This window comes from Buceros rhinoceros, unplaced genomic scaffold (genome assembly GCF_000710305.1).
Source record: "Buceros rhinoceros silvestris isolate BGI_N320 unplaced genomic scaffold, ASM71030v1 scaffold19895, whole genome shotgun sequence".
Lineage (NCBI taxonomy): Eukaryota > Metazoa > Chordata > Aves > Bucerotiformes > Bucerotidae > Buceros > Buceros rhinoceros.
In genome coordinates this window covers 38,304-49,600 of record NW_010412568.1, presented here as the reverse complement: position 1 = coordinate 49,600, position 11,297 = coordinate 38,304, and the positions used below count along the sequence as shown (strand labels likewise).

At 47.8% G+C, this 11,297-nt stretch overlaps 1 protein-coding gene across 2 annotated transcripts in view; it reads left to right on the top strand.

Annotated features, from left to right (window-relative positions):
- KCND3 (potassium voltage-gated channel, Shal-related subfamily, member 3) overlaps positions 1–11,297 on the top strand; it is a 107,871-nt gene that overhangs the window by 71,665 nt on the left and 24,909 nt on the right. For both annotated transcript variants that reach the window (XM_010136455.1, XM_010136454.1), the window contains exon 2: positions 8,742–8,904. In XM_010136455.1, the coding sequence (XP_010134757.1) occupies positions 8,742–8,904 (163 nt within the window). The remainder of the gene's footprint in view (positions 1–8,741; positions 8,905–11,297) is intronic.

Sequence of the window (11,297 nt, the reverse complement as noted above, 5' to 3'; positions counted from 1 at the left end):
TAAAGACAGTAGGAGAAAGATCTGGCTAACCGAGACTGCCGCTAAGCTCAGCAGGCTAACAAAGAGAACAAAAGAGAAAAATATCTAGGAAAGCTTTTTCTGCTACATCTATCACCACTGACACTGAGATCTGAGGATCAAAACCTTCGATGACAGCACAGCTGCTTGGTGATGCGAGAAGCAAAAGAAAACTGAGATCACTTTCTGCTAGATATATCAGCTTGGCAAGAACTAAAAGGAATAGAGCTTCCTCTGAAAAGCTGAAGGGAATAAGAGACAGGAAAGTGTGGAGGGTAAGGCTGGAGGTATTTTCTGCAAAGTGAAATTCAGCTTTTCTTACATTGATTCTACACTGAATCCTCTTTTTCTCCGAATAACTGTTAAATCAAGAGTTTAAATTTTCTTTTTTTTCTGTGAAAAACAAGTTAATGCTTTCTTCAGTGATCATGGAGAATCCTGGGATATCACAGAAAAACAAAACCATCTCTCTTTCTTTAGTGAGTTGTTTATGACACAGTAAAGTGCCGTTTCTGTGAGGCAGCAGACAATTACCCTGCACCACATCTCTGAGCTATAGAGACCAACGGGACGTTCCAGATTTCAGTCCCTGCTTTTGATACCTGCTGCTGCGGCAGGGGCAGCCAAGGACCGAGACAGGGGGCCCGCATCTGCCGTTAGGCCAGAGCAGGCAGGAGTTCTTTGGCACTGCCTCTGAAAATTCATTTGCTGGCAGGGCTGAAGTGTGAGTGACGCTCTGTGCAGAAAATGTCATTTTCAGCAGTTGAGGGGAAGGGAGAGAAGTAATGACAGTGCATTACCCTGGGTTTGCCAAATGCAGAGAACAAACATTCATCTTAGAACCATTTCGAGAAAATATTTTAACAAGCATGTTATCGTCTTTGCAGCAAACAGGAGTTAAGTATGTGCTTAATATTAGGCAAGGGCTGAAACAGCGTGCTAAACTGGGACCACTGTGTTAACTGGTAGAGGTTCCCTGTTCGCTTCGAAAAATTCCTGTTGGCTACAAGGCAGGCAGGTTTCTAGCGGGTGGCACACATCTGAGAGAGACGAAGAGCAAGAACTCACTGACTGAAAGTCTCGGCTATGCTGCAAGTCACAGTTTGCAGAGGCGATGAAATGACAGAACCTGAGTCAGGTGGGTGACAGCGTTAGCGTGGCAAGACTATTAGTGTGGAAGGTATTAATAGAGGATATGCAAAGAGGCTCTGCTCATCACGCCCAGACTGACGCAGAAGGTTCTGTTCATTCCCAACGTGCTGCAGCTACAGCCCGCAGGACTTTAGGCAGCGACGTCCATGGTCGCCCCATCTCCCACACCAGAAGGTTTGCAGAGGCGCAGGTCTCCTCGCAGGAAGGAGGATGCTCACACTCCGCTGTAATCCCTCGTAAAGGTCTCTCATAAGATTTCTTCCCCTGCTTCTTTTAGTGAATGGTAATAGAGGATGCTTGATTAGAAGCCTTTCATCAATTCAGGACTAGGGGCTTTAGCTTTCTGACCTACTTTCCTTGCCAATGAAACTCCATTTTTAGCTTCAACTCAAGGTCTGAGTGTTACCCAAATTCGGACCATCTGCTTTAACTGCCTACAGGCTCAGAAGATGATCCAAGCCAGCAAGAATAAATGGAACCAGTATGTGCATACATTTAGTATTCTTAGCCCTCAGTGTATTAAATAAGCTACTCAGTTTATGCCCGAGTCTGCGTAAACATTCCCGTTTCTTTGGGCAGCGCCTGCTGTTGTTGTCAGAAATATTTATGCTACCAGTTGCTTTCAGAGACCTTCAGCTGGGTCCTTTCTCATGTACAAGTACGGGACTGAGCAGGTCACAGCTGACCCCAAGTCCATCTAATCCCTCCATTCGACTTTGGTGAGGGTTGGAACAGGCTGTCCAGAGGAAGCAGAGATACCCCTCAGCATCATCAGGGAACAACCTGCCCCCCTAACTGTTAGAGGAGCAACAGAACCTGCATCTCCTCAGCTAGCCTTTTGCATCCCAGAGATGTAACTACATGGTGTTACTAAAACCACAGCTGACTGGTCCTTTCGTGAGCCTCTAAGCAAACTTCCTGCAGTATCCTGATGCAGGAGGTCCAAGGAGATGACTTCTTGCACTGCACAGAAATCCCTCCCAGTTTTAAGTGTCCTGTCTTTCCGTTTCATTGCACATTCACTGCTGTCAGTATGAGAAATAGGCCTAACAGCATCAGACCTTTCTCTGGGATTTCAGGTCCACCCCTCAGTCCTTCTATTACACAAAACTCAGGAACAAATACGAATTCATAAGCCAGAACAAAATCAAAAACGCAACGTTACCTGAAAATCCCTACTAAGTAACTGCAGATCACAGCTTTACAAAAAATCAACCCAAATCCGAGTGCCCAAGATAAGCTGCTGCTAGCATGGATGTGCACCTACAGCACTCATCCCTCGCAGCCCGGCTGCTGGATATGAGTGCAGCAGAATATCTGGGGAGGATGAAAGCATCCATGAAAACATGAACAAATAAAATATGCCAGGGAAAAAGAAAACAGTCGTGTAATACCAAGCCAGATACTGCAGAAGTTGAATACCCAGCTGGGGAGCTGCCCAGCTCAGAACAAGGCAGAAAATAAGTATATTTAATACAAAAGAACCCTAGCATGAAATGGGCTCTGTACGTCCCCGGGCACAGCTGATTTGCTGTTCAAGTCTGTCTCCTGACAGCCTGTTTCCAGGCTCTCGTGCTTCAGAGCCATTATGGCTGTTTACAGCACGCTCTCAGGAGGCTCCACAAGCCTCCTCACGTGCCCAGTTTCTCAGGCGTTCATCAGCACACCCCGTTCCTTCCGGGATTAGGATGTTTAAGAAGCCGACATTAACGTACCAGACTGTCCTTATGGACATGGATTTCTGAGCCTGTGTCTGCAAAACACTTTCAAAAAACTTCTCCCATATTTTCAAAACATCACGCCAGCACTAACTGGTTAATCCTCCCATCGCTCATCCGGGACAGCTCTGAAAGTATCTTGCTCTCCCTTACGGACAAGACAAAATCAGATGGGAAGTGGACCTGTCGCTCCCGAGGCCATAAACCAAGCCCATGACAAAGTCAGCTTTCAGCTTTCAGGAGCTCTGTCCTCAGTTGTGTGTCGCATGTCCACATCCCATCCATCAGAGGCGGGATACCGCTGCCTCAGTAGCTCCAGAGCCCTCCTCCACCTGCACAGAACCCCAGAATTTAACGCATGCCCTGGGAAAGTCTCTACGGCTCTGCTGGAAAAGACACCAGCAGCTCTGGTACCTGGAGGTATGAACAAGTGACAGGATAAAACCCTGGCAGGAAAAGGGCACCAGCCAGCAGCAGCTCGCTGTGCTCAGGAGAACAGAGCGTTCTCATGGGGTAATTCCAGCAAGGCAGATGAAACTGCAGATGTAAAGCAGCAGAGGATCCGTGAATTAAACCCTAAACAAAAGACCTAATGATCCCCAGCCCCCGTACCAGTGCTGTTAATTTCCCACTTGTTCATCATGGGCAAAACCAAGAAAGGAATGAGTAATATTTGCTTTTGTTTTCGTTGTATCATTGGAAGTGACACGATTGTTATTTCATGGGAGGTTCAGAGCAGCATTAGCATGATTACATCGGACTTGTACCTATTAAATGGAGGGACATGAGCTCCTCTGAGCTGTCAAACACAACATACTCAATGCAAGTGCAATATTCCAGCTGAGTTTTAGACACTTCTTCTCCTTTCTGAAAATCAAAATGATAGCGATTTACTTACAGTATGGAAATGGATCCCTTGCACCTGGAAAGCTACATGTTAATTCCATGCTTTATTCTATCTTTTTCATGCCAAAGGCTTTCAAAATCACACTCTATTGTACGGTATGTAATGTTATTATTCTGTCCTTATTGTCCTAAAAGCAGAAGCTTAGGGGCTGGAGTGAAGTCTTCTTTTGACTCTGCTGTGCCGGGCCAAAGGTTAGAGAGATAAAGCAGCTCTCAAAGAGCTGTTAGTGCTCGTATGAGACAGAAATACTAAATCATTTGAAGCAGCATTGTTTCTGTTTCCATCCTCCAAGAGGCATTTCAGCTTTCATGGGCTGCATGCGAAAACCAGGGGTTTCACACCACTAGGCAGGAAATGTCCCTTGACCACTTAAACACAGCAGCCGGAAAAGACAGAGTCCTCTTCTGACCATCCGAGCCACGAGCCAGCTGTCCCCACGACCTTGCGTGGGCTCTGCCACCTCAACCAAAGCAGTCGGGACACAGGAGGGTCACTGGGGCTGCTAGAGCTGCTGCTCCGCCTGGGAGGAAGAGGGTGCAGACCTCACACTGTCCAAAGACAGGTCTTGGGATACAGGTTTATCAGCTCTCAGCTGCATCCTTATCTCCTCTGCATCTAGAGGGACCAACAGAGACAACAGCTACACGATCACGGTAACTGGTGAGCCAACCCCCGTCCCGAGGCACTGCTGTATACCGGCTGAACCTTGGCACATAAAAAGGCTGCTGGAAAAAAGCAGCCTCTGCCAAGCTGGTTCACTGGCCCCACAGAGCTGTTAGTGCTGCAGCACCTTCCAAGATGCCCCACAGCATCTTCCAGCTTTTTGACCACAACTCCCTGTTTCCAGAGCTGCGAATGTTGCACAGAGATGGGATCAGAGATGCTGCCGAGAGTCTATTTTTAGAGCAAGTCATTCGATGAGCTGTTCGGCACCTTATTTATTGCTGTCTCCAGCCGGGGAGCTAAGCAGTGTCCAGACACTGCTGCAGCCAGAACTGGGAAGCAGTGACCTCTATTTGATAACACTTTCTGTGCTGACAGAGAGAAAAACAACAGCACATTATGCTGTCAAGGCTAATAGCTGCTAATTAGGGTGAGTGACATATGACCCCTTTCATATCCAAAGAACACAGAAGTCATGCTATAAATAAATAAAAAGTTGAAATTCTGCATTCTCAGTCTTTTCCAGTCTAAAGAGTTATGGCTTAGAAGTAATTTCTTATCTTGTTTTTCCCTGGTTTGTCTGCTGAAAGCCTTACTTGAACTGTACATAATGTAAAGAGCCTTCACAGTGTTTCCCTGGTATGAAACGGGGCTGTGAAGGGCCCCAAGAGAAGGAAAAGGGGACACTGGAAACGTGGGATAGCTGTGTAGAGAGCTCTGAAGGGACCATGGCAGCAAGAGCTGCTCCTTCCCAAGGCCGCTCGCGGCGGTGCCTGCTGGCAGCAGAGCAATGAACATCTGACCTAGCTGATGCCTGGCATTTCTCTGGACAATCTGGAGCCACGACCAGACTGTGTTTACAGCAGGTTTCTGTACAACATCCTGGCACCATCCACGTTCGTGCAGCAGCACTTGGGGGTCACAGCTGGGCGTTGGGTGGCAGCTCCTGCTCGGAGGAACCGAGCACCCACTTAACCAAGCAGAGAACAAGTTACCAAAATGCCACGTCAATGGGGAGCTGAGGCACCAAAAGCTGAAGTGATTTACTAGAGGTCACATTAAAACCTACCGAATTTGCAGCCTCTTTTGGTTTATTACAGGCTCAAACAGCCCGTTAGACCCTCTGAATATAAATCGTTACCAAACCTTTCTATCTTCTTGCTGCTCTAATGAGATTATTGATTAATTACTTAAAATACACCTTCTGTAGAAGAAGTTTTTTAGGTGACAAGTTGCCTTTTACTAAACAAATTAATGGGGAAGTTGAGTTCTCTCATTCGAGTCTGGGGAAAAGAAATTTGGGGTCTAAAATGCCCAATTAGTACTAACTGAAAACCAATATTTGAGATTATTTGGCACTGTGTCTGATATAAATACGTGGCCATTAGTACCTCTTGGTACCATCAGGACAAAAATAGTCCCTCCAGCAGTTAATACTGCAGTAGCTGCACATGTCAACAGAGCAGCAGAACAATTGCAGCTTTCCAGGTTTGGTCCCCACCCCATTCCGTGGCAGTCGAGTCCAAGGGAGGCTCCTCAGGAAGCACAAGGGGATCTAGATCGAGCTCCAGCCTGCGTTAGGCTGTCCAAAAAGCCAGGACATTTCCAGCGTCAGTACCATGCTGCAGGTCAGCCCAGCAGAGCTAGAGAACACAGCTGCGAGTGCACACCGCACCGTGCCAAGCCAGAGGGACGAGTCCACCAGCGCCTCTCCACAGATAACTGAGCCGTAGATCCAGGAGGCAGTTGCAGGTCCAATTCCTGCACAGCCAGCTCGAGCCAGTGCAACAATTCTTATCGCAGTATCTCTCAGGATAGGCTTGCAAATGAAGTTCTACATCTCAGCAAAATCCTCTGTGCTCCAAGACAGTTTGATCTTTCCTGACGGTGTTTTAAGACACCTTCTCTGAAGTCCCAAATAATGAGGTAACTCTCAGTCTGCGTGTAAGAACAAAACCCTACAAGACAGACACTTATTGTACTTCCGACAAATGCACAGAAAGGCTTTCTCTCAGTGCTCCGGGTCACTGAGATCATGTTTGAGGCATATGATTAATTTTCAGCCTTATTGTGTTAAGGGATGGTGGGAGAAAAGTAAGAAAAGTGTTTTGTTTTTTTTTAGAACAGTGTTAAATGAAGCAGAAGACTGCTTAGCAAGAGCTGTTAAAACTCTGCACAAAGCAGCAGCTCAACAGTAAATAGACATCAATAGCATTTTATTGATTCGAAGTATTCTGAGGGGTTTTAATGCAGGGAAAGGATCTGCTTGGGAAAATTAAGCCTTGGCTAGTGAAGGCTGAAGCATTTAAATCATAATAAAAAAATCCTACAACTCAAAACTCTGAAGGTGCTAAAGAAAAGTTGTCACTTAGCCTGAATCTAAGCCTGTCCTAGGACACATGCGAGTGTGATGGCCAAGTGGTGACAATCTTTCACCCAGCTGCCTGACCACGCCGTCTAGCCACCGTGCCTAGAGCAGCAGAGAGACCCCAGGAGGCAGCAGTTACTGGGCAATGAGCTCTGCTTCTACTCGAGACCCTCGATCCAGCGAGTTCTTGGATGGGGGAAGAAAGTTCAGCAGATAAAAAGGGTGTTTTGAAACATTTCCTTCCAGCACCCTGAAACAAGGAATGTCTTCCTTAGAGGCAGATTTTAATTTTATCATCACTTCCCTGTCTACTGCAGAACTCCAGCAGGTCACAGTGTCCAGGAGCTCTCTTCTGGCCCTGGGGGCAGCCAGATCACAGAAAGCTGCTTGTAGTGGGATTTCACCGAGTACAACGTGTCCTCCACAGGGAATTCCTGGCCCCCAGGGGTTTACACACAGGCATTTCAAGACCAGAGAGGCTGGGTTTTTTTTTTTAATCTGTTGTTGGATGCTTGCTTTTCTCTTTCCTCCAGATGAAAATTACTTCACTGAATATTGATATTAATCTACATTTGCATGCAGGCATGTAATAAATGGCTCACCGAAACAAGGCCTGTAAATCCACTCAGTGCTGTGCTAATCGTGTTCCTATCACGCTCTAGAGGCATCAGCCACAAATGAGCTTTTTCTACACGATCAGGACACACTGCAATTCACTCCCAGCTTTCTGGGTGGGTGTTATTTGCCTCTCAACCACTTGCAGAAGAAAGCACTGAAGTCACTTCCAGAGGACAAACTGCAGAGGGTACCACTGCACCAGCTGAACGCAGGGCACAACATCTGCACTGCCAACATCTGGTTCCTGCTGGATATCTGCAGTTGTGCAGTGAGATGGGGGAATCGTGATGGCACAGTCGGGTAGAATTAAAAGGTCCAACACCTGAGATGCAACATGGGGATTGCGTCAGGCTGAACTGTAAATCAGAACTCAAAATCCCCACTGCCTTCGCTGTAACGCAGCCTTCGGTGAGCCAGCGCCGTCACTCAGGTGCCCCAGTCCCAGAGCAGTTTCAGCTCCATATGTTCCCTGGGGGAACAGTAACTTCCATGAAGGAATACCAGCCCCACTCCTTCCTAAGTCACTGGTGAGTAGCCGTAAGCTTTTCTCTACAGAAGGACACTATTAAAGTTTAAGCTTAAGGATAAAACTGCAACAAAGCTTTTGCAACATGCAAAGTAAAAACACAAACAGCAACTGAGCACTCAGAGTAGTGATTTCTGTCACACGGAACCCACAGAACCTACACCAGCATCATCTTCCATCTCTGAAACATGGATTATTCCACCGCAGATTCTGCTGGTAGTATTTAACACACAAATTGCTGGGTCAAACCCGGTGCAGAGGTTTGTCAGCTGGTCTCATATTCCTGAGAATTCACTCTTTACCAAATCCAGACTCTGAACGAGCCCCAAGTGTCTGTCTGTAGCACTGGCAAGGGAACTGCTGGGGTTTGAAAAGGAAGCGTAAACTGAGCAGAGGGGAATGAAAACAGATGAACCTGCCCACAAGCAGACATCCAGTGCTCAGTTTGTTAGAGCTCGTCTACACAGAGAGGTAGGTACCAGATGAGCGAGGGTGGGAATTTAACCTACTCAGCAGCTGCCTGAACCAGCACATCTACTCTGTAGCTCAAGCGCCTTTCCTTGGGTTAGCCTAAGTCATTGCCAGAGTGTGGTGTAACTTGTCTCAGGCTGAGGGCACCACGGGAACCGTTCCTCGCATGGTACATTTCTGAGCTTTAGTGTTGAACCCGAACACTCACGGTGCTGTGCATGCAGGGAACCTGAAAAGGCTTTTGGTGCTGTTGCACTTGTCTGAAGAGGGGGCTTCCCTTTTGTTTTTTTCTCCCTCTAGTTATGGTGACATGGTGCCCAAGACAATTGCTGGGAAGATATTTGGCTCCATTTGCTCCCTGAGCGGGGTGCTGGTTATTGCTCTGCCGGTTCCAGTCATTGTTTCCAACTTCAGCCGAATTTACCACCAGAACCAGAGAGCCGACAAGCGGAGAGCGCAGAAGGTAAGCCAGCCCACGGCCACCTCCTCCGAACTCTCAGCCCCTGCTTGTCACCATGAGGCTCACAAGACACCAGTGACAGTCCTGAGCATCGTAGAGGGCAGCCTGCACGCACCTACCCACCCACCTGAGCGTGGGCTCACCTGCACACACCGCTGCTGCCCAGAACACGCCGAGGACTGGCGTTACCTTAACAGGTCAGAGGCGACAGGGCTTTGATGGCTCACCTGCACTACACACCAGTCCGAGATAGAAACCTGCACACGCTCACTAACCCATAAATCAGTAACAGGAGCTGCGTATCCTTCTGGCTGCTTGGTTCCTGTTGTCTCTCCGGAGTTTTGAAAACACCCATGCAGAAACATACGCTTCTGGGTACACATCCCCCTGCAAGCTGTGGGCTGTAACACACACAAAACACCAGGGATACACCAAAGCCCCTGGAAACACGAGGGGATTACTGAACATGCCAAAATCGGAATGTTTTTTGCCTGCATAAGCTTACTGATGCCCTAAGACAGTGTAACAGATTTATTATCTATTTCGGTTGGCTGAATTACTCCAAAACCAGAACCAGCTTTTTACAACAACTGTAAACTAAAGGTCTGGGGCTTTTTCCTCCCTATGGAATGTTGTCTACCAGAAATTCAGGACTCAGGGGACCTCATAGAGAGTAGTAATAGAAAGCTGTGCTATTTCTGCTTCAGGCAAGCATCCGGGCCGTGCCTACTTCTTGCATCTCAGGCTGCTGACAGCAGAGAGCTGAGATACAAGACCTACAAAACCACAAAATTTGGCAGTCAAAACACATAAGGAGAGCAGCAGCAAGAGAACCACGTGGGAAGGAGCTGCAGCCTCCGTAAGTCACCGCTGGGTTTTACACAGACCCGCACTGGGTTTGGCATAGCGCACGTGAACCGTCAGCCCGCAGTGGCTGCGGGAGGTGTTCCTCTGAGTAGCTGTACATCCCTACAGAGCCCTGCAGCTACCCTGGTGGCAGCTGAGGCTGTACCACACGCTGCTCAGGCGGCAGCCGGCAGTGGGAAACCAGCACAGATCGCTACATGCAGTCAATGCATTGCGATGATCTGCAGGGCAGGTTGCCCAGCGTGTGGCTGCACCCAGGTGTAAGGTACCTGGATTTACCACAACGGACTGTGCCAGGGGTCAGTGGCCAGGAAGGACAGGAGTTCTCGGGCAGGGGACAGCAAAGGGGACAGCGTGCTGCAGCTCGTTTACGTAACACAAGAGTTTGAGAAAGCACTTGTTGTGCTGACCTGGCACACCAACCCAGCGAGGGACAGGACCCACGCTACAGGACAGCCGAGGCACCAAACAGGCAAGACAGACCAACCAGGCTTGTGTGTAACCACGGAGCTCCAAAGCAACTCCAAGCCTGTGCTTTGAGGAGCTCGGCCGCTCCAGGCAGCTCACGAAGCTCCCGGTTCTGATTCACCTTTTCCTTTATTCATTGGCCTGCAATCCCCTCGGTGACAGGGAGATGTGCCACCACCTCTGATGCCACTATGATTGATTGCAGCTTTTATAAGGTTTGCTGTATTGACACACGGAGTGTATAATTTCCCCCATTTGAATTTCTAATTCCCTTGATATTGGATGAATTTCTGGGCTAAGAAAGTTTTCTTAAGTCAGAAGAGTGAGTAATTTTCACATGATCATCACTGCATGAATACTAAAGAGACCGAAGGAGACAGCAGCACAGTAACGACAATCTCTCTGGAGCTGGCCAGGACAGAGAGGAACATTCAGAACCTGCTGGGACAGCACCCTTGTTCCAGCGTCACCCTCCAGAGAATTGAATCCCTTCTTCAGGAGTAGGAAAGATTTAGTAATAATTACAACTCTCTCCCCACCTAATTAAAGAAGGTTTTCAAGAAGGGTGGAACAAACCCTTTGCACTCTCTCAGTCCTCAAACACGAAGAGCCCAGCAGTAGCAGCTCTCTGTAAGCAGCGGTTAGAGGACACAGCTTCGGAAAAATAACACAGAGACCTCTCCTAAGCTTCTAGTGTGCTAAATAACATTATTTTTCTCTTTTAATGGAAGAGTAAATAACTTGTGTGGTATGCATTAGTACAAACACTTTAGAAAAAGCTCTATTTAGTTCAGGAATCACAACTATTATCATGTACAAGTAGGCTTCAGGATGAGGCTACGCAGCATATTTGCTTATTATTTATGAACTCAGACTGAAATTTTGCAATGAGAGTGAAGGCAAAACTCAAATTGGCTGGCTGTGACAATCACAGATCTGAAAGTCAGGGTGTGAGTAGAGGTGGGCTCTCAGGGCAGTGCAGGTTTCTGAGGGGCTGCACCCCCAGGCAACAGGAAAAGGCAGCACAGCCCCGACATCCCTCTGGGTTATGATGTGCTCAG